The sequence below is a fragment of the Lampetra fluviatilis genome, chromosome 12 (genome assembly GCF_964198595.1).
Source record: "Lampetra fluviatilis chromosome 12, kcLamFluv1.1, whole genome shotgun sequence".
Taxonomy (NCBI): domain Eukaryota; kingdom Metazoa; phylum Chordata; class Hyperoartia; order Petromyzontiformes; family Petromyzontidae; genus Lampetra; species Lampetra fluviatilis.
The window spans coordinates 7,135,658-7,160,259 of NC_136286.1; the positions used below are offsets into that span (position 1 = coordinate 7,135,658).

The following is a 24,602-nucleotide window of genomic DNA, read 5'->3' on the forward strand; positions in this document are numbered from 1 at the left end:
TTTCCTGTAAAAAAAAAATCTTTCTAACCCCGAGCTATTATCAACTGTAAATTATGATTCGGAATTTACACACCACTATTTTTGTCTTGAAGGAGGGTAAGCAGTAGTACACTGCGCTATGAACCCAGTAATCCGACTTTTACTCGCAGCCTCGGCGAACATAAGCTGTGAGCGATATCTGAACTGATCTCGGAACACTCCCCCGCCATCACAAATCCACAGACTGCCCAACATTGGCAAGTGTGGTAAAACAAGTGCCACGGCCGTCCTTCATCCAGCAGTGGATTGACATAGGGCCATTCATTATTTTATTACTGATGGCTTCCTGTGACAATGCTGGCACATCTGTAAAAACATGGCACTTTTACGACCTTGCAATGTTTTTTCTCTGTCCTCTTCTTTTCTCAAAAGCCCTGACCCTTGCCATTGCACAAACACACAAACATCATCGGCCAGAGGTCTTATGGTCTGATAGCGCAGTGTAAAAACAGTGAATGAAAGCAAAAACTGATCTTATTGCTCCTACACTCATACACATATGCAAGACAGAAACAGTTAAAATGTGAAAACTCTAAAACGTACAGCTTTTAATTAATCCGCTGCTCGATGAAGGTGTGCAGCACACCGTGTTGGGCATGGAGGTTTGTGATCATACTTCATCACGCTGGTCAGTGTGGGCCCGTGAAGTCGAGCTCCAGGAGAGGTTCAGATATCACCTGCCTCCGATGTTATCCATGGCTGGGAATCAAACTCAGTTTGCCAGGCACCACACTCGACACCAAATCTCTCCGGAAAATGTGGACACTGCACAACGTCAAATTATTCCGTAATATTAACGCAATCAATTAATATTACACTACGGAAACTCCAACTCTTTGGTACTTCAATATATTTTCTGTGCGCTCATATGAATTCCAATTAGAGTCTTTTTTCACCTTGGCACAGACTGAGAATATAACAATTTACCTTTTGGTTATTAATTGCTTGACAATTTTCCCAGACATGTTTTTTTTTTAAATAGCCCCACACACACACCGCACACGCCAGATGACGTGAAATAGACGCAAGGGGGTTGGGTGGAGAAAAAAAAACATTGATTATAGTATTCGTTGATATATATTTTTTTAAGAGACTCCTGCCAGCCTAAGTGCCAGTCTGCAGCGAATCTCTCAGTAGCAGTCTTTTTGCAGATGGATGCAGCATGGAGGAGGAACAATGATGCTGCTGACTGCACAGGATCCTCTTTCACCAATTGGCAGAGGTGGGACAAAGTCATTGTTATGCAAGTCCAAGTCGAGTCGCAAGTCATCAAATTCATGACTCGAGTCTGACTCGAGTCCAAGTCACATGACTCGAGTCCACATCTCATAGGTGGGACAAAGTCATTGTTATGCAAGTCCAAGTCGAGTCGCAAGTCATCAAATTCATGACTCGAGTCTGACTCGAGTCCAAGTCACATGACTCGAGTCCACACCTCTGCCAATTGGGCACCCCACGCATCAAACCCAAACCTGTTTACTTGTCAGCCGCAGCCGCTCAAGTGTCAGAATATTGACCACCCGATAGCAATTGCAAGGCCCGAGCCCATTACGTGCGGTGCCATTGCTGTCTGCGGTATTACTTACCACCCCGGATTGCTGTGACTGCTGTAATTGCAGCAGTGATAAACTGGTTTTGAATAAAACAAAATAATGCCCGGCCCTGTGTCAATCGACGACAGGATGAAGGCCTTCTCTACACCGTGTTGGTTTTGGGAGTTATTTGATGATACGTTACGCTTGTCTGTGGGTGTTGGTGAAGGGTGGGGCATGCAATGGGGGTCGCAGGATCGGTTCAGACATAACTCGCCACCGATGCTAGCCGTGGCTGGGGATCAAGCTCAAGTCAACAAGTTTGTCGCATTGCAGCGTGCGAAGCGTTGCGCCACAGTTCCCCAGACTTTAAATGACTGTGGGCAGTTGTCCACAAGCGAATTTATACCTTAGTTTGCACTGCATAAATTCAAACTGAGGGAAAATATTACTTATAATATTTTATGTAACTGGCCCCTGGAATTTAATAACGGGCGTCGTGGTGGGGAGATGTTAACTCTCTCGCCTGGTATGCAGGAGGTCGTGGGTTCGAACCCGACCCTGATGCCTATATATTTGGAGTTTACATGTTCTCCCTGTGGTCACGTCGATTTTTCTCCGGGTCCTCCGGTTTTTCCCTCCACATTGAGAAACATCCGTTTCGAATATTTGGCTGCTATACATTTCCACATGATAAGCCACTTATTTGAGCTATCATTTGTGGCCAGGTAGCCTCTGAAAAATATCTATATAGGTCAAGTGGGCCTTGCCTGGTCAAATACAATAGTTTCATTACTTTTAAAATCTCCACCCCTTTGTTGAGAATTAAACACAAAGACAGCACTTCCCTGTTTACTGCCGAGATCACCTCCCCAGTGGTGTGTCGTTTCAACATGGCTCCTTTTCACTAGTCTATACTGTACCTGTGTTTTTGCCTCAAGTGTTCAAGCATAGAGGAAAGAACAAAGCCGATGTAAGGCAACGCTGCCTATTAATAGAAGATGTAACTTAAGCATGTAACGAGTCACGTGGTGTAAATAAATGTATAATAATATACTGTATTGTACAGGACCAGTTCAAACATCTACTACTTCCTTCCCCTGCACCTCTGATTAGCACGGTTGGCTACCTATTGTGCGAAAAATATCAACATACATCCATACATACTTGCTGCTAATAATCATAGCGCTTTGGAATAAGGAGGCTCCAGTGTGGTGCAATATATTTACAACACTGGAAGACAGCAAGCTGTGAAATTAGCTTAAATCTACACAACACAGTACGATCGAATAGTTTTAGAACAAGATTCACAGTTGAATCTCATTCACTGTTCACGGAAGACATTTTACATTTGAAAATATATACATGTTCTGGAAAGAGTGGCCCAAAAGTCAGGACACAGGGTTATTTAATTTATTTTAAAGCTGGCATTACATTTTTTTATTGTTTTGTACATTTTTAAGTTAATATTTAATCAATTACCATTATTAACATCTATGTTTCTTCTTCCTTTTCATATAACATGTAAAAATGTAAAGACAATTGACTAAAGCCAACCAAGCTCAATTTTATTTTTTACATATGCTCAAGGCAGCTGTGATCTTTTAAAAAGTCCCCAATTAATGTATGCATGCATTCATGTTAATGGCAGTCAGTTTTAACGCTTGTTAAAATGAATGAAATAACCCTATGTGATTTCTTGAAGTAAAATAATAACCACATTTGTCCTGACTTTTCGGCCCACCCTGTATACGAATATTTCACCGCCTGCTTGTCGTTTTACAGTGGAGTTGTACATCTCTTGCTCTACAATGGAGGCTCACAGCCTGAAACAGGCAAACTCCACAGTGTGAATTGTCTGACAACCTGAACGCAGTATTGGAGAGCAGTGTGCGCGCCACTGTCACCACTCCATGCACAAGCACTGCAGCCGCATATTTGCATACAAAATAAATTATGCTTTCCTGCATGTAAATTACTTATTTTTCCAAAAAGCCACACCGAGTCTCGTAGGCCTCTCTTACAGGAAAATTCGGCATTCTCATTTTTTTTATTTTCATGTTTTCAATCAATTAATTAGGGTTTACTGTAAGTGTGGGAGGAAACCAGAGCACCCAAATAAAACCCACATGCCCGGGGGGGCAACACTCTATCCCCATACAGATGGAAACAGATGCCAATTAGTTCACTTGCTGTACTGCTATTCTCGTGGCGAGCCAGGGTATGGCACCTCAATGCCCATGGGAAGGGAGTGCTCACAACATTTGTGTTATCCACCAACCCTCTCCTCCAGTGTTGGATCACAGGAGTGTGCCAACAGAGATACTTCTTAGCACGGTTGGGTACGTAGAGTGCGAAAGAAGTGCAACATACATACATACATAATATATTTAGAATATGTTGTCATAGTTGCTGTGGTAAATTAAAGGTGTCAATAAATGTGTTTGCTATCTAGTTACTGTCGTGACTTACTGGGTTACTCATTGTGACATGGTGCTTGCGTAATAAAATAATTGCTTGTTGATATGAACACTGGTGATGTAAACATTGTACAACAGATTTTGTTTCGTAAAAAAAAAATCCTTTACGTTGTAAACAAACTCATTCCGAGACAAGGAAAAGGCCACACCACGCCTCCAATTAGCACAGTTGCCTACGTACGGTGCGAAAGAAGTTCAACATACTGTACATTATTTAAACAATACGCTGAATAATGTGAAATGATCATCAGCCATTGTCTATCCACTTGCTGCAGGATGGCTCCCCGATGCCGTCACCTTCCCTCAGTTCCGCGATGCCACGACAGAATCTCCTGTACATGTGCTTATCACTCCATTTCTAGAGCTGTCCTCTTTGGGGTGCTTCCCCCCCTTTGGCGAGGAGAATTGAAGTGGCGGTACAATAGATGTTTCTACCATTGCCCTCTGCTGCCGACAAAATCGCCCCCACAGCCTATAACAGCCGGTTGTGCATGGTCACCACCAGAGGTGTGGACTCGAGTCATGTGACTTAGACTCGAGTCAGACTCGAGTCATGGATTTGATGACTTGCGACTCGACTTGGACTTGCATAACAATGACTTTGTCCCACCTATGAGATGTGCACTCGAGTCATGTGACTTGGACTCGAGTCAGACTCGAGTCATGAATTTGATGACTTGCGACTCGACTTGGACTTGCATAACAATGACTTTGTCCCACCTATGAGATGTGGACTCGAGTCATGTGACTTGGACTCGAGTCAGACTCGAGTCATGAATTTGATGACTTGCGACTCGACTTGGACTTGCATAACAATGACTTTGTCCCACCTATGAGATGTGGACTCGAGTCATGTGACTTGGACTCGAGTCAGACTCGAGTCATGAATTTGATGACTTGCGACTCGACTTGGACTTGCATAACAATGACTTTGTCCCACCTCTGGTCACCACCCATCTAACCACTATTCAAGCTCGACCTGCTTAGTTTCCGAGATCTGATTAGGCTGGGCGCATTCCGTGTGATTTAGTCAGAGGCACTTTAGTAATAGCCAGTTAATATGCAGTTCGCACTGCTGCTTATTGTTAACTAAATAGGTGCGACCGAGGCTTTTTTAAAGGTTTACTGCGTTAAAAGTACAGCACTATTGCATTCCCATTGTTTTACAATTGTATCGATACATTACATTTGCACGCTTCCATCAAATTTCTTTGAAGCAATTTCCAGTGGGGGCCATTCGTAAGGGGGGGGGAAGGGATGTTTTGTTTTGTGGTGTAAATCTTGAGGAATAACTTCACAAGCTACCAGCACACTCAGAGAGTTTATTCCCAGATGAATGGAAAGAATTCACAAACTCAAGCTGGGGCGGACGGACATACCAGGTCGGCAGTTTCCAAGGTTTCTGAAAAACGGGTCGCGGCTTTTCCTTTTCCAAACACTCGGCCACAAACAATAGCCCATCCAGGCCACATTTCATCGGGGTTCCAGAAGAGTTTAGCTTGAGGAAGTGCTTAAAGTGCTGTGAGGGACACTTGATAGTTTTGGGAAAAGGTGAGGGGTGGGTCTCTGCCTGCTGTACTTTCAAGGAGGAAGGCCAGCAGAGTTCACGCACTCCTCAGACACTAATTTCATGGTTTACTCACCAAAACAAAAAGCCACTTTACAGACCTCTTTCACCGTCACAGTTTTAAGATCCAGATTAAAGATCGAACTATAAGCGTGGCAGTGGTTTTTGTTATCGAATTCGTTTTCCGAGTGCAGCCTTGTACTTTTTAAGTCTCATTCCTTCGTGCCTTTTCTCATTGGCTGTTCCAAGGTTTGAAAGTGCACCCACCGAAGGAAAAAAATACCATGTTTTTAAACGAGATTAAAAACAAGACTATCTGTGTCATCGCCGGGACCATGTAAGAACAGATACTCCCATCCTATTAGGAGCCCCAAAAAGCCTTGTCACGAAAACCCAGGGGACTGAAGAAATATCGCCAACGTCGAGGCAGGGACGTGCTCCCTGGTTGCTGTGAGTACACTCTTTACGCGTTCTAAATATTTCTCAATCTTGACTGTTCTACTGACCATCGGCTACAACATGACGTTGACAAATTGCGTTGTGTTTTCGCAGAAATATTGTCTTGGAAACCATAACTCCCACTCGGCAATGACGCCAAACTCTATTTTTGTTCAAGACTTGCCCTTTAAATTGTGTCGTATTTGCTCTTAAGCGACCAAAATGCTGACCCTGGTACAGGGAACTGTCATCATTGTCATCTTCGACCACGATATCTCCATTTCTCACGGTCAGGTGATGTAACATCCGTCCAGTAACTGCACGCGAGTCGATTTCATAACTCCACCTTAACCGTGGACGTCCTCTTCTTTGGTTTGCCACCCCATTGATAGTCTCCCCTGCTGACAAACTTCCCTTTATGCCCAAGCCCACTTGCTTTCCCCTAAGTCAACGTAATGTTTCTAGTTTGTGTCTGTTCTATAAACTGTGCGTTCCACTATCTGTCTCTCAAAGCAATTCCAAACGTGTGCCTCTCCGCGTCCATTTGCACCACTTCTCAGCTTTTCATCCATTCGCATTGTCAATGTGCAGGGTCGGAGTACGAAACTAAAAATCGTAATTTTATTCTCTGCTTTGGCTATGCTCGTATCAGTGTTGTCACAGAATTTTCCAGACAACCGTTAACCTATTTTTCGTTAACTTTTCAGCTACCTCATATTAATATATACAAAAGCAGCAGGGCTGAGGTAGGATGTGTCGAAAGAAGGAATGATGGCCGATGCTGGGGAATAATGATGGAGGGGGAGACAAGGAATGGAATGTGTCTGAGAAGACGTCGCCTGAGGAGATGGAGCGAAGAAATCTCTTGTGTACAGGTGTTCGGTGGATTCCAACATTACAGTATCATGATTAAATGGTAGCAGATTGGGGAGGCATTCATCCAGCAGTGGATTGACCATCGTTTCTCGCACTCATTAGACAGAAAGTGCCTGTCACAAATGAACGACAATACCTTCCTGATCTCGTCAAAGAACACAAACTATCACGCAAACTCCGCTCATCCTCGCAGCGGCTTTTGGCTAACCATCGAACAAAGACGGTTACTGCATCGCGCGCTTTCAGATGCGCTTCTGCAGCCGTCTGGAATGCTCTTCCGTCCGATATTTCGAAGCCACTTTTAAATCTAGATTAAAAACTAATTTCTTGAGAACTGTTTTTTGCGTTTAGTTTGGTGTCCTTCCCTCGCACCTCCGATTAGCACGGTTGGCTACGTACGGTGTGAAAGAAGTGCAGCATACATGCATACATACATGGCTCATGATGATTATATACAAGTGGTTTAAACTGTCTACGTCACAACAGCAAATTAATTGCAGAGCACACTTATGCATGACTACCGTAATACGCATCGTGTATTGCTCATCTAAAATAAAACATTGGAAAAGATAATAACTAAATTCAACATATAAGTTTTATTTTACTGTACGTGATTGTCACAACATAAAAAGATGTCAGTCCAACACAACATGTTTTTGCAGGTTCATAAATATGTATAAATAGTAATTCCAGATCCAGGACAAGATTGCATTTTTTTTCTGGCATCCCTGTTTAACCCTGGTGAAGAGTTCTTTCCATTCAGAGTCTGCCCACCAAATGTGTTAAAAACAGATTTAGCTGAAAGCCACACCACTCGTAAAATTCACAACAAAATACGTCCTTTCACGTCCTAATGATTAGTGTGTGAAACTGGACGTAACATTTTAACCAGGAAAATATGTCAAAAACAGTCACACACTTTACACACTGAGATTGGAAACTCATTATTGAATATAGAGCCGTGGTTGTGAGAGTGCAAAACAGCTTTCAGAAAATAAACTAGTCATGTAATGATTACTCTCCCACAGAAATTCCATTATTTTTCACAATTCGGAGTCACGATTCAATTAAATAATCGTTACATTTTCTTTCACCTGTATCTTTTCGCTTGTATTGTTTCTTGTTTTTTTTTCTGCAGTGTCTCATCAGTATATGTATGTTCGCTCCATTATGAAAATTAATACTCGCAAATGATTTTCATTAATGTAAATTCGTACACACGCAATTGTATACAAGTACAGTAGCACAAAGTGTACGAATCTATGCTAAACTATGCATTTAGTGAATAATTAAATGCCTAAATTGAACTATGGTAGTAAATATGTGCCCCGATGTGATATGTGCATTTAAAAACAAGTGACTGTTTCTTCTGCGTACGGCTGATGTTGATGAAGAGCAGCAATTATTATATTACATTGATGTGACTGATCCAGATAATTGCGTCTGGCGTCGTGAAGTTTATCGCTATGATGTCTCCTTCGTATTTGTCAATTAGGCACGGAGTCATTATATGTTCCACGGTCTGTTCTGGGTGACCGCAGTTGCACACAGGAGAGTTTTTAATTTTACATTTGTGCATCAAGCATCCACATCTGGTGCCATTGTTCGTGAGGACGCGGTTTAGCGTTGTGGCCCATGAGCTTGAAGTCGGCGACCTCCTGCCGCGTGGGGTCTTTTACGACGTACTTTGTTGTGACTTCTAAGTGACCGCTAATTTTGGTGAAATAAACACACACGGGTTGACCACAACCCGTGTGTGTTTTGTGACAATCTGTGTATCCACTTGTGCTGCTCGTATTGGTGATATACAGATATGCAGAAGTGGCAGCTATACAAAAATAAAAAGAGACCCCACCAACAGCCTCGTCACTAAAACCAACAAAATCATTTCTGATTCAACCGCATTATTTGATCAGACCAAACAGTTCTCGTTGAAACCTTCTGCAGCCAGGCCACCAAGATTATACGGCTTGCCAAAGATACATAAAGAAGATACACCTCTTCGTCCCATTGTTTCTACTATCAACTCCCCCACCTATAAATTGGCTCGTTTTTTGTCTGAAATTCTACGGCCTTTCACTGGAAAAACCACCTCTGCAGTACTAAACTCTACTGACCTGGTATCGACAATCAAGGGGATTGCCCTGTCCCCAGACGACCTGCTTGTCAGTTTTGATGTGGTTTCCTTATTCACCAAGGTTCCTGTACCTGACACCATCGCAATCATTGAAGACTTGGTTCATCAAGGACTGAATGCTGGGGTACCCCCCCTGGTGAGACACTGCTTAACCAATACATACTTCACTTGGAATTAAACTTTCTACAAGCAAATTGAGGGCACCCCAATGGGCTCCCCCCTATCTCCGGTTGTAGCCAACATCTTCATGGAGAAATTTGAGATGGACGCCATCCAGACTGCCACTCTACGTCCGACCTTATGGAAGAGGTACGTAGACGACACTTTTGTCATCTGGCCACATGGCCGGCCTGCTCTAGACCAATTTCTCGACCACATCAATTCCATACACCCAGCCATCAGATTCACCATGGAAGTCGAAAATGATGGCAAGCTACCCTTTTTGGATGTCCTAATCAAAAGGAGACCTGTTGGTTCAATGAGCCACTCTGTCTACAGGAAAACCACCCATACGGATGCTTATCTAAAACCGGATTCCCACCACCATCCATCCCAGAAGAATTCTCTCATCAAGACTCTATATCACAGAGCCCAATGCATCTCCGACCATGAACACATTTCCAGTGAACTCAAACACGTACTCCAAGCTCTTAAGGCTAATGGTTACTCCGACTACACAATCCGCAAAGCCATCACTCCAACCATCAAGAAGGATCCTGTTGAGGAGCCTTTCAAGACCATCACCTTACCCTACATTGCTGGGGTCACAAAAAAGATCTCCAAAATCCTGATTAAACACAAGATCCAGGTCCGATTCAATACAGTACATAAAATCCGTGATCTGGTACCGTCTGTAAAAGATGTGGTTCCAGACATACAGTACCCTGGTGTCTACAAACTAAGTTGCCTCTGTGGTAGCAGTTACATTGGGGAAACCAAACGACATGTCTCGGACCGCATCCGTGAACATAAAGCTGACCTGAAACACGGTAGGACAAACACCTCAGCCGTGGCAGATCACTGTTACAACTCAGTGGGTTCACATGACATTGACTTCTCCAAGACAGAGGTTCTCTGCAAGCCATCTGGCTATCATGAGAGATTCGTTCATGAGGCGATCCACATATACAAACACAGAGACAATTTTAACCGGGAAGATGGATTCTGGCTTAGCAATCATTGGAAGGACGTAATAAACCATTTCGATACACATTAGGGTGGGTAGAATAATACATAGTGTTATGTTGAAATGTATAAGGTATAGGGTGGTTTATAGTAATACAGTATATATTTTAATGTTGGGTTTATCTATGGCAGTATATAGTACGGTATATGCTCGTGTGATGTAAGAGAATAAAGTTTAGATGGAAGCATATTATATACTTTTTACGACGTAGAATTGTAATGTATTACTTGCTGTTAGTAACTCAGCTTATTGTAGAGTATAGTAAGTATACTGATGGTGCTATGCAGTTTATACTTTAGTTTTTATGTAGTTTATACTTTAGTTTTCTACGTGGTTGTTTAGTAACTGCAGCTACATATCAATAACATTCCTTTCCTTTGTTAATGCTACTCCCTGCACCCCCCCCTTGGTGCTGTTGATCCTTCATAATGCATGGGCATAATATGCCTTTGAAACCCCCCCCGCCCACCTCCTACGCATTTTCCATGAATATGATAAATTCCTCTTCATATGCACATTCTTTTTTGTTAAGGCGCTCTTCCACCTCCAACCCAGTTTACATATAAGCTCCTAGCTTGGTAGTGTCTCATTCTTCACCTGAAGACGGCTGCTTGCGTTGTAGCCGAAACGTCGTGAGAATTATTTCATTTTATTATGTTTTATTTTTATTATTTTATTACTTCCCTTCTACGTGACTTTACCGAAAGAACCAAGAAGATGGCAAGCATATTGTATGGATTTAAACAGCACATTTATTTATTCTTGGTTCTTTCGGTAAAGTCACGTAGAAGGGATTTCACACCTGATGACGATTGCTTGTGTTGCAGTCGAAACGTCGTGAGAATTTTTATTGTTTTATATTTATATTATTTTATTATTTCCCTTCTACGTGACTTTACCGAAATAACTAAGAATATGAATCCCTGCAGTCACGAAAGCTTTAAATCAAAAGCACATGTTTACATTATATTCCCTTGATGAAACTGGTTACTGGAGAAATTATATATATTATCTCTTCAGCAGTGAAGATGATGTTAAGAATACTTTTGTATAGGTAGTTGAGGAAATAAAATATAGCAAATACAGTAAACATTCATAATAAAGGTTGATGGGTTTGATCGCGTAAGTATAAATGTGTCGAAACCCTCCACCACTCGACACGGCCAATCGGTAAGGGATTCCTCACGTAAACAAAACGCCAAATAATTACTACTTCAGCCCACCGGTGTGTTGAAGAGTGAATCCACAACATTCTCTACGACTAGCATGTCGCCATGTATATGCAGGCCTTTTTCCAATCCACTTCTGGATGTAAGCATCCCTACATCATGCTGATCTTGAAGATTATTTTACCAAACTGCATCATGGTTCTCGGTGCAGATTGTTGAAGGAAGGTGCCACAGTTAGTCGTGGCTGGGAACCGAACTCAGGTCAGTGAATTCATAGTGCCATGCACCATTCGCTATGCCACTGCTCTGCACCTTAAGTGTTTACATGGAGCAAAACACCAATCACTGCCTCCAAAATGATAATAATAAACACATTGCATAAAAACGCAGTGCAAATGTAAGGCTAAATAAAAAAAACACTTGTACAAAATAAAATCTTTAAACCTTTACACAAACACTACATAACTGTAGAAGGATACAAACGCACGTGTCAACAGAGTTGACAAACACACCTGCACGTAGAGGTACGCGGACACTCGCATGTACAAAGTAAAAATAGCCACAGCAATGCAAGAAAATTACACGCCCCGGTATCCATTGCCACTTTTTTTTTGCCGGCCTGCCTAAATCAATTACTAGAGTGCCACAGTCGGTGCTCCCAACGCATCTATCTTGAGACGCCCCCACAATCCGGAAATCGTTGCCTCAGCCAGCAGTCGGAAAAGGGCCCAGCCCACGCAAACCCAAAGCCAATGAAATCCTAACGGGCAAAAGCGAGGCTCATTCCTCGGCATCGCCTCTTATTGGTATGGCAGGCAGCCACCATCCCTGAAATCATCGCCACAGTCCACAACACACTACCGGACCTTGACATATACATTTGATGGGGTCGTTTTATTTGTTTACAAAATTCGTTTTCAGGTATAATTACGGGCAAAAACGCCGCTAAATTTGTGTTGTTGAAATCTGAAGTGTGGGTACATAAACAAAGGTGACTTTAAAAGTCAGAGAATAATTTTCAAAAGTTTATAAGTGGACAACTACCTCTTGATTTTGTGTACGTTAACTGAAATACCGTATTGCGTATTTGCTCGATTAATGTTTGTAATAAATCTGTTTAATTTATTGTGTATGGAAATGCATTTTAATTTATTGTGTTAAAATTTCCCTACATGCAAAACTTGCTCTGGATTCAAATTGCGATACAATACATTACTGACATCCATAGGGGGAGGAGCACTTCATTCTGGGCAGGTATCCCACCTAAATATTTACTCGGAACACAACCCGCTACCCCAGCCGCCCCATCCCGCGGCTCTCTCTCTCCGTGTTTATCCTCATTTCTATCTCCGTATCTGTGCGTCTCTCTACGTGTCGATGTCTGCGTCTGTCTCAACATCACCGTGTTTCCTCTCTCCCTCCGTGTCTCCGCGAGTGTTGAGAGGCTGTTGGTAGTGACCCACCCCCATCTCTACCCCATCTCTCCCGCACATCTTTGCCCCCCCCCATCCTCCACCCTGTCACCCCCCCACCTCCCCCTAAAATTATTTAATTCCTTCGCATCCAAAATAATAGACCCACAACACTGTAAACTTGAAGCAAATTTGACGAGATGGAAAATTACAATTTGGCCATTACATCAATGAACGATTCGCCATCAACCGTGGCAGCACTGTTTGCTCTGTTGCTTACAGCCATTGCAATGACAGCATTAGTTATGCTACACTGGTCAACAGCTGACACTCACTTCATGAGTCTCATTAGCAAGTTGGGATGTACCAAGTCCGAGTAACGCTGTAATTAATTAACGTTACCTGTTTTTTCTTCACCTGATTGGCCCGAATGCTGTTTTGCTGCCTCCGTAGCTTGAAATGCTCACAAAACCTGGGTGGGGGATTTGTGACGGTTATATATTTAAATGTTTAGGGGTGTTTATAATGTCTGGAATGTCCCATGCACTATTGTTTGCTATGTAAGGCACGGCAATTGCACAGCATTAGTCATGCTACGCTGGTCAACAGCAGACACCCAAGCCCGCAAAGCTTTTGCAAGTGCCCAGGGGAGATTTGTAATGGATTGTTATTCAGCTGTCCAATTTGAATAACACACGTGAATCCACGGGAATGAGGGGCACGGCAAATGTTGCTGATGTTTCGTCTCAGGGTGTAATGTATTAAATGCTCGCAATAAACAATGGAAACCACAAACAGCCAGCGGTCAAAGAGTTGTATTGGGCAGTAGCCACATACTTTAGAACTACAGTGTTTGTTATGATTTGCGTACATTTGAACAATTAATGGGTCGTTAAAGATCGTTCCATATTAGCCTCAGCTTTAACAACACGTGTTTTTAACGGATTTTTTGTATTAACATGTTTAAACTTACCAACCACTGTCATAAGTTATAAAAGAAATAAGCATGATTTACGAACTTTTTTGTAAACTCACTGCTGGATGAAAGTCTATACCAGACACCGTACAATTCAGGGGCTATACTTCATGCTGATCAGTACATTGTTAGCAGACGGTACTAACAATACACTGTCGTAATAATACCACAGAACAAAACACGATTCTCTCCTAATTTACTTCTTCAAGTGATGGCTTCACCAACAGACGAATTCAGTTTTGATCGACGGCTGGGAAATACTGTAAGCCCTGTCCTTTGCCGTGTTTGCATTGAGCCATTTCACACGAATACAATATGTTTCACCTGCTCAGCACAACAAGCACGGCACGCAAACAGACCAGACGCGGGTGCTCTTAGTATTGTCCTGATGAATAATTACCACGCTCTTCATCTCTGGGTTGTAACTTTACACGGTTATTTCCATCGCGTCCCTCACCACTGAAGTCTATACCCCACCACTCCCCATGAATAACGTCTCGCGTGTGTGTGTTGTGCGTGAACCACACAGCCGCTTTGGTCCTCACTGAGTCTATGCGCCTCCCAGTGGCCGGCTTCATCACCACCATGAGCGCCCATCAGCCACGACGATTCCACTGCTAGATGAAAGTCTCCCCAAATCCGGCTCCATCTTTGACGGTTCCCCGAACTAACATTCCACCGAGGAGCACCTGCACACGAGATAATATTTTAATTGCTCCGTCTCCTTGGAAGGATGTCTTCTCGGAGGCGTTGCATTCCTTGGCTGCCACGACAAGGCAATTAGAGGCACCACTAATAGGTCGTCAGGGCTGTAACGATTCACCCACCACATAATAACCCTTCCCCCCCACCTCCAACAACCGTCGAATCGAATCCCCTAACTCAGTGGTTGTCAGAGTGTGGTGCCCGGGACCACAAGGTCGGTCCTCCAGGTGTTCAGCGGGGCTGTGATCGAAATGCAGGTTGATCCGGATAATCATTTATATTTTACATATGATATATATCTTTAAAAGCTTGGTAAACCACCCTGATTAAACTACTCTTACACACATATCTAAGTGCCTCCTCTTAAAAAAATATACCTTTAAAAATAGTTTTGTTTATTTTGAACCATTTTGTACTGCTGGTGTTTAGAGATAAGTGATTGCGTTTTGTCACCAGGGCTGTAAATGTTTGCATCGGCCGAGTGGTCCGCGGTCTAAAACAGTTTGAGAAATACTGGCCCGACGTACATGACCAGAGCCCAGTGTCAATCAACTGCTTGGATGATGACCTCTCTCTCTCGCGCTGTGCAGCTTGTGCATGGCAGTCATTTGACCATACTTCACCACGACCCACAACATCGTTGGAAGGTCTTCATTGAGCAGTGAGGAGCGTGGAGTTAGGGGGGGGGGCTATTTAACTACACCTCACGCTGATCAGTGTGGATTGGTGAAAGCTTGGAGCACAGATGCACGGGAGCACAGATACGAAAGTTGAGGCAAAATAAAACAAAAGGGAATTTTAGCAATGCCCTCTGCTGCCCACGATGTATCTCGGCAGCAGCCTACAACGACGTGGTTGTTGTACGTGGTACACCCCCCCCCACCTACTCAATCCTGCTTAACTTCCGAGATCTGGTAATTTGCCATATGAAATCGAATCAATAAATGTAATATATATTTTGTAAACTTTGTAGTGGATGTAGCGGCCACCAAGTGCCTGTTAGGGCAACGTGAATGACATTAAAATACAACATACTATACACACGAATTGATGAAACGTACACGTATTACACCACCCGATTGAATGCCTAATACAGTTATCGATATTGATCGATGAGTAGATGTATCGTTACACTGAGACGAACTAACCGACGGCATACGGCATGCTTTCAAGAGTCCTCTGCCCACGCGTTTACGACGTTGGCAGTAGGCACGGTGTTTTCGGAACAGGTCCGTAACTGCGTGTGCACATTAGCGACACGCGGTGTATCAAAGAGGTCACATTAATCTTGTGCGAGTCACGATTTCACATACAATTCGTAACTACAATTGGCACTCGTGTGGTGTATTTCACAATGCAACGGGGAAACACGACACACACACACAAAAGTTGACAAACGCGGACATTTATCCAAGAACGAGTATGGTGTGAGGAGGCGCAGTGGTTATAGCACACACTGCGCTATTCTGAACCCGGCGACCTGAGTTCGATTCCCCGGCCACGTCTAACATCAGTGGCGAGTGTTAGCCGGTATTCGGACGCACACCCATTTCATAACCCGCACTAATCGCCGTGGTGAAGTATGATCAAGTAATTTTCATGACCGATGCGGTGTGGGCAAACTTTCATCCAGCGGTGGATTAAGGGCTGTATTTTGTTTCCCCTTATACTGTAAAGGCTTAAGATAACGATCCCACCTGTATGTCTTCATGAAATGTGCTATTCTTAAATAAGCAATATGATTTTCTTCAAGTGTAATATCTTACGCGGACACAGTGACATATTTATGAACCGCGCCGAAATGCAGTCCATCATACACACGGTACAATACACACTCGAACAACACAAATCACGCTTCCCACGTGGACAATGCAAGTCAACACCCAAAGAAGCCTGCCCTGCCTTTGGATTTTGAAGTGGCATGAAACATTATAGGGGTGGAGCGGTGGCGCAGTGGTTTGCGCATTGCGCTGTGGGCCCGCATGAGTTGAAATGCCGATCACTCCTCAGATAAGTGGCAAGTGATACCTGACCCGGCCATTCACCAACCCACACTGACCAACCTGGTGAAGTATGGTGAAACAACCCCCATGATGAACACGCTGTGGGAGGAGATCCAGCAGCAGGTTGACAAAGGGCTGTGAAAAACATAAATTATTATTAATGTACGACGTAAGGCCCTTACGAATGCACTGGCATGGGCCGTTTCGCAATCTCACCCATGCTCACCGCCAAGAGTTACCGTCACGAATCTGGCTCGAGCAGCACAGTGAGCATCAACTCCGCAGTCAGCGCGTGTTTCACTTTGTACCTCACTCACTGGGACTCCCCATTGGGTAAGCGACGCACAACGCGTGCGTGAGTTGTGCGCGCGCGCACGCGTCTGTGTGTGCGCACGCGTGCGTGTGTGGGATGTGTGCGTGCGTGCGTGTGGGTGTGTGCGTCCGTGTGGGTGGGTGGGTGTGTGTATGGGTGTGTGTGTGGTCACGCCACAGAGGTGGGGGTGGGGGAACAAGTGTTGTGACGGAGCGATCTGAGCTCAGTGGGGGGACGGGACGAGCTCGGGGGATCCTCCTCCTCCTACGCAGAGCGCGTGGAGGTGCACCCAGCTCAACGCCAGGACACTTCAGCTGCTACGACGGGGTGCGGCGCAGCGTTGCGGACCGCTAAGCCTCGACGAGACTCCAAGGCAAGATCATCGTGGACCCGATTAACAGGGCGGCGTAAGAGTACCTCAGCTACAGGTCGTCGTGAACGCAGGCTCAACGCGAACGCTACACTTACAGCGCGGCTCAGCGTGTGGACAAACAACGGCACGGCCATGCGACCAAACACGGCGGCGTGAGCACAACTCCACTCAACCTGACTTAAATCACGCATCGTGGAAGTGAGATTACCGCTCAACTTCGAGCGCAGCGTGGGAGCAACCGAAGCTACGGCGAAACCGTGGACACAGACACGCTTGCTAAGCTGTACAAGACGATTCACCATGAACGCTTAAGCTCCAGCTTCACCGCTGCACAGTGTGGACACTTACCAGCCGCGGCGCGAGGTTACCTGCGCTACAGGGCACCGTGAACACAGCGGCGACAGCTCACCGTGAACAACCATGCAGCTCAGCGTCACCCGCAGCACCCTCGCGCCCGGCGTGCCGGTGGACGTCAGCTGCGGAAAGTAACACAAATGCGACGACGATAATCTTATCGTTATAATAGTGCTTCTGGCGGAGGGTTAGGGCAAACGCTCCAGCGATGCTCAATTTCCAAGTGATCCCGCACGAGGACGCCACCCCGCCGTGCGTCGTGGGGAATTCGTCCGCGTGGAACGACAGCGAGCCGGCGACGTCCGTCAGCGTCAACTGCTCGTCGGAGGGCACCGGCCAGAGGCCCGCGGAGATGGAGTGGATGGTAGGCCTGGGGATGCTCATGTCACTCATCGTGCTCTTCATCGTGTTTGGAAACGTGCTCGTCATTACGGCCGTGGCCAAGTTCCGGCGGCTGCAGACGCAGACCAACTACTTCGTGGTGTCGCTGGCGTGCGCGGATCTGCTCATGGGTCTCATCGTGGTGCCGTTCGGCGCCACCCCCGTGGTGTCGGGCACGTGGACGTGGTATTTCGGGCCACGCTTCTGCAGCTTCTGGACCGCGGTGGATATCATGTGCGTGACGGCGAGCATAGACACGCTGTGCGTGATCGCGGTGGACAGGTACATCGCGGTGGCGAGGCCGCTGCGCTACGAGACCCTGATGAACAAGAGGAGAGCGCGGTTCATCATCGTGGCCGTGTGGCTCGTCTCGGCGCTCATCTCATTCCTGCCCATCGAGATGGGCTGGTGGAAGAGCGAGGCAGCCGCCGCCGCGAACAACACTGCGGAGGACGTCTGCGAGTTCAACATCAGCCTGGAATACGCCGTGGCCTCCTCGTCCGTGTCCTTTTACCTGCCGCTCACCGTTATGATCATCCTCTACTCCAAGGTGTTCCGCGAAGCGCGAAAGCAGATGGAAAAAATAAACACCAGCGAGGGTCGCTTCTACAACAACGCGAACGACAGCGCGACGATCAAGAACCCGGCGAGGAAGCTCTCCAGGTTCCTGTCTCGCAAGGAGCACAGAGCGCTCAAGACTCTGGGGCTCATCATGGGCACGTTCACGCTCTGCTGGCTCCCGTTCTTCGTCGTCAACATCGTACAGGTGGTGTGGAACTGCGTTCCCACGGGGGTCTTCGTGTCCCTCAACTGGCTGGGCTACATCAACTCCGCCTTCAACCCCATCATCTATTGCCGCAGCCCCGACTTTCGCTCCGCCTTCGAGAGGCTGCTGTGCTGCGGCCGCTTGGTTGGGAGGCGGAGGAGGCGGAGGGGACGCGGACGGAAGGACAACAACGAGCTGGGCCAGTGCACGTCGTGGCCCATTTGCCCCGACTCTGGCTCCACGCAGGGCTACGTGGAGCGCTGCAGCGAGACGGGAACGACGCTCTGTGGCGCCAGCACCAGCAGCCAGGGCAGCAGCAACAGTGAGCAGAGCCTGGACACCAACGGGAACTCTCACGGCCTCTTGTCGGCCCTCTAAGGGCCATCCGTGGCGGAATTACGCTCGGCGCACCTTTGCGCGACACTTACTTGGATGATGGCGCGGGGTGGGTTGGTGGTGGTGTGGGGGGGGCAGCCACTGAGGTTGTCGATCTAGAGCCCTGCTCCTCCATGCGTTATTGTTGTGTTATTTGTTCGGCACGCAGTTCCTATCTATCTAAGGGGAAGTTCATGTTAATGGGGGGCTGCCGAGGGGGGGATGAACCCCCCCCCGCCCCGCGCCTCACTCTCCCGCTGTGAATTGTGATGACTTTTTAAGTTTCGTCCAAAATTTGTTTTGGACGAAACCGTGCCGATGCCTCCTCCAATTGGGCAATTCTCCAAAAGCGATGTGAAGTTGGGCTTGCTTTTGTTGTTGAATCGACGTTGCGAATCTGGCCTGATATTACGATATCGGCAACGTTACATACGGTGACGTAGCCTCCAGAAAATGGTGAAGTGTGCCAAGGGACACGGTGTTTTGGCCAGGTGTGATCCCACGCCCAAAATGTACACAGGCTCCCATTGCATGTCATGCACAGTGTCACTCCACTGTTGGATGAATGCCTCCCTACGTTGTCGGTAATTGGGGGTTGTTGGACCATTATTCACCACGCTGATCAGTGCTCTAGTTAGGGTTTGATGTCCTTTCTTGTTGAAAGCATTTACAATGCGACATCTTCAAAACTGCACATACCTCTCTCATTGTATTATTTATTCTCGTGGTTCTGGTGTATGTCGTCCGACCCGTAAAGATTTTTTGGTTTTGCTTGTGACTACCTCAGGTCTTTGTTTAGCGTTTTTTTCATTTCTTTTAAATTATTATTTTGCTCAAACGCAAGAGTCGTGTGGACACTCGCACGCGGTATAGCAATGGCACCGAATGCAATGTTGTCATTGTTTCCCCTCTTACCACGAGTGATAGCAAATGTTTGCCAGGCTCCTGCTGAGAAGACGTTCGCAATTGTTGTTTTGCACTTTGCCTGCACGGCCGTTGAATCGACAAGGCGTATGTGCCACGAGTGGGTGAACTTACCACTCGCGGCGATGAAGGACCAAACAGCACATCACGTGTGTTGCTGCTGCTGCTGCTCTTGTTGTTGAAAGTAATTTGCTAAGACAAATGAGTCCGTGCTTTGTTTTCTTTCACGGACGACACAATGTTAATCACGTTTAAGCACCTTAGGGGACAACCTCAGCAGCCTTTTTTAAAATTGAATGTCCGTCGACTGATATTCCATTCGTGTTGAAATGTGTATTGCGTATCACAGTGTACATTTGGTAATGGATTTACAAAAGATTACTTATACACAGTATACGTGCACATGGTATGTACATGCATATATGCACCTACCTTTGTATATACTGTAGGATATACTGTATTTTTTTTACAGACGCTTCGCGTTAATTCGCAATGATAAATCGCCAACCCAACGCGGACATTGTACGCGGAACGAGACACGTGGAACTATGCTTGAACATTTCGCTGCTGCACCGCACGGAGGAGGCACGTGGGCTCCCGCAGTTGGAGCCGGCTTCTGGATCAGCAGGGTAGTGCCACCGTTCGTCCATTCGACATGCTGTATCACTCTCTCTCTCTCTGTGTGTGTGTCTTTCTCGCGGCCGCGCGTTGTGTTTTCGACTTGTATCGCTGGTCGTTGAGCATCACCTGCCCGACGTTTTCGCTCCACCTGCTGGGGAGATTCTTCAGCAGCGCGTGGAGCGAAACGTCGGATATCGACACGCGCACAATGCGTTGTTCGGCTTGATTGCCCGACGTTTCGCTCCGCGTGCTTGGAGATTCTTCAGCAGCGCGTGGAGCGAAACGTCGGACATCGACACGCGCACAATGCGTTGTTCGGCTTGATTGCCCGACGTTTCGCTCCGCGTGCTTGGAGATTCTTCAGCAGCGCGTGGAGCGAAACGTCGGACATCGACACGCGCACAATGCGTTGTTCGGCTTGATTGCCCGACGTTTCGCTCCGCGTGCTTGGAGATTCTTCAGCAGCACGTGCAGCGAAACGTCGGACATCATGCTTAACAACACGCGGTACAACCCGAAAGTACATCCATCAGAGAGAGCTGTACGCATGTGCGCAAACACCGACGCGACTATTCGCTATTACTGCTGGCTGCGAGCTGCTCCTCGCCACTTTGAATAGAGCCTCATCGCGATCAATAGAGTCACCTTTACAGGATCATTACCAGACTGATCAGAACACGTTAGCGTTCTATTTATTTATTAACTATTTTGGAAAACAATTTAGTTCGACCAATCCATCCGCAAACGATGGTATTTATTTATAACAAATCGATATATAATAATCGCTCGATTACAGAGCGGCTTAACGGGAGAGGTCTACGTGGGTGTGTGTATATTGATACTGTATTGTATAAGAGTGGGCATTATTGTCTTAATGTGCACACAACTCATATGAATGATGTGCAATAACCGACGCGTAAACGTACAGAAGCCTATACTGCACTGTTGTAAAAAAAAAGAAATGTAACAGTATACGTTTCGTACTGTTTATTTTTGTAAATTTTATAATGACGTAAGGCTATTTAATGGGTACAACCTCGCGCGTGACGCCATACTGTGTAATTTAAGTGTTTGCTATATCTGTACATGTTCCGACTTGAGAGAAATGCATTAAATTGCACCGGTTCATCTCGACCGTGGGTGTGTACGCGCGATTTTTTTCCCTTCTAAGCTCGAGTTTGCATGCAGTATAGCAGCGATAAGAGATAGGCACATTAAGCCAAAAGCGTGAAGTCCCCAAGCAGCTCAAGGGAGCCACGGAGTCGTGAGAAAAAGAATTAACACAGGAGTGCATCAAATACCTTAATCAGCTCCAACTCAGATGCTGACAAATTAAAACAGCTCATAACTATTGTTAGCTTGTGATGAACGAATCGATTACCTTCGCTAATTCACAAACACATTGGAAGTAATTACGTAATGTAGCTTGTCCAGCATACACGGTATTGTCCGGATTATAAGATACTCCGGAAAGTAAGACGCACCCCCCCACACACACACACTTGTGCCCGGTGTGAATAAAGTTACACAAATCTGGCCATAACGCACACGTCTACCGGATTATAAGACGCGCTCTCATCGTTTCCCATATATCAAACAAACAAAAAAACTTGCAGGGCTAAAGTGTGTCTGTTTATAATCCCTAACATACGAGTGACGTATCTGTGTTCAGGGGACGCAACGACGAACCCATTTATTCTGCTTCGGGCTACCCGATGGACCAGAGAGAGAGCTCCCCTCGCCGACCACGCACGCGCGCGCGCGCGCACGCACGCGCACGCACTCACGCATGCGCACGCACGCGCACGCACGCGCGCACACTTTCTGCGTGCAGCTGTACGGGGCTTGTGTTGTGGCAACTGAGAGGTGCGCACGTGGAATGCGGCTGCAGTTGAGTCGTGCCGACGTCGACCCCTGGGGAACGCGGTTTATACTGGTTTCCCTGACCAGTTTGGATGCTATCAAAACAGACGTGGTGCTCCCTCTCGGCCGATTATCATCAACTCGTGGGTGGTTCCTTTGGGGATGATTCCCGAGTCAAGTTTACTGACGTCCATCCTTAAGCAATGTGGGTGAGCGCCTGTGCGTATGAGCAGTGTGGGGAGCGGTAAGTGGAGCGGTTAGCGCGCTGTGCTTCGACCCTGGCGACCCGAGTTCGATTCTCGCTCACGACCAACACCACCAGTGACGAATATCTGAACCGGTCTTGGGCCTCCCCTAGGTCGACTCAGCCTCAACTGAGTGCCTGGTGCGGTGCGTAAACATCGTCACTAGGGAGACAAAGGTGGCCGGGCGTGTGCCGTTCCGAGATTCATAGGTGCTCGCTGATGGCACTTGCCCCAACAGTCTGTTAAGGCTATACGGGGGATCTTTGTTTTTGTATATTTATTTCGGAGCTGGTGACTTGACTATTTAGTTGTGCAAGCGGTGAAACTGTACGGGAGGGGGGCAGGTTTCTGGCTACGAAGGTGGGTGAGGGACGATTGAACCTCCTATTAGCACGGTTGGCTACGTACGGTGTGAAAGAAGTTCAAAATACAAAGATAAAAACTTATTTTTATTTATCTACTTATAAGAATCATTTCATTCTTCAGACCCCCCCCTCCCCCCATTCCATTCCTAAGGACCAGGACCCGTTTCCTCGCCAGCCACGCGACTTCACTGCCCTAACCCTGACCACAACTCAATCAGGCGCTAGCACGAGCTTTCAACCCAGTGGCGTAGAGCTGCCGAGTGTGCAGGCGGTGCAACTGCACCCGGCAACGAAGAGGGGAGGAATTTAGACTGGGGTGGGGTGGGTCCCCTATTTAATTTCTTGCAATAGGGTTCATGCCAACCACGATGTGTGCCACTATTCATAGGGCATGGGTGCTGCGCAGATTTCGAACACTTTTGCGTGGCTCATGAGAAGGCGGCACAGCTGCACAGCGATTGACTATTTTCATCTATGTGTGCGGAGCTTTTAGTGTTATCCGTCTTCGTAAAATGTAGTTTTTTTGTTGTTGTTCAATCCGAGTACTCCGGTTTCCTCCGCCAATGCCAAACAGTCATTAATGGGACTGGCCAAACATGCCTCTTTAAAATGAGTCCGGAGAGTCGGCGAGGCCTTCCCGGGTAAGTATAGGGCATGCCATGCTTGGCTGTTTGGCAGTGCACCATAGATGTCTGCAATTTCTGCTGAGCGTACGAGGCCCTTTGAAAGTGATACCTGACAGCAAAGTTAACATTTCCCTTTTAAAAATAACAGCTTCGATTTAAATAGCGTCTCAGTGCAACCGTATCTCAAACGCTGTACACAACAGTGGGTCTTGTGTGAATTACACGTGAAAAATTAGGCCCATATATATGGTAACGAGACAGAGTTGGAGGCAGAGGAGAAAGGGAACGTCTTGAACCTGGACTTGAACGGGGTGAGTCGACAGCACGGATCACCGATGGGATAGAGTTTCAGATTATGGGGGCTGCAAACGAGCGACGCAGCAACACCATGAGATCATTACCAAGGCCAAACCTATTGTCAAGGTGTGCGTCATGATCCCACTCGGATCGATGCAAAGGAAACCACTCAATCCACTAATCTGTTCGCGGGCACGTGCACGGCTGCGCAAAAGCGGGACCACAGCGTCTGTGACTCACATACGCTCCTGCACCCCCTCCACCGTGCGTTGATGTATGTATTTCCACGGGCCTTTTGTTCAATTTACTGTGGACGACGGCAATTTCCTCGCGCCCAGCTGATCATGCTTCACCGTGCTGGTCGGCAGGTGAAAGCGGGTGGAATAGGCGATGGAGCGAAGTTCATTAGAATCATTTGGATTTTTTTCTTTCTCCGCTGCTCTCTGCTGACAACGCAGGGTCGTTGCAGTCAACATCTGAGTGTTTCGTTGTTCGGTCGTCGCCAATCCAAGCACTACCCAGCCACTATCCAGGCGTAAAACCTGCTGAGCTTCCGCGATCTGTCGAAAGCGGGGTGCA

At 46.4% G+C, this 24,602-nt stretch overlaps 1 protein-coding gene across 1 annotated transcript; it reads left to right on the top strand.

The window, feature by feature from the left end:
- Positions 1 to 17,068: 17,068 nt before the first annotated feature.
- Positions 17,069 to 19,142, top strand: LOC144934947 (beta-1 adrenergic receptor-like). The gene has a single exon (XM_078861208.1). The coding sequence runs from the start codon at positions 17,769 to 17,771 to the stop codon at positions 19,083 to 19,085; it is 1,317 nt and encodes a 438-aa protein (XP_078717334.1). The 5' UTR covers positions 17,069 to 17,768; the 3' UTR covers positions 19,086 to 19,142.
- Positions 19,143 to 24,602: the final 5,460 nt, after the last annotated feature.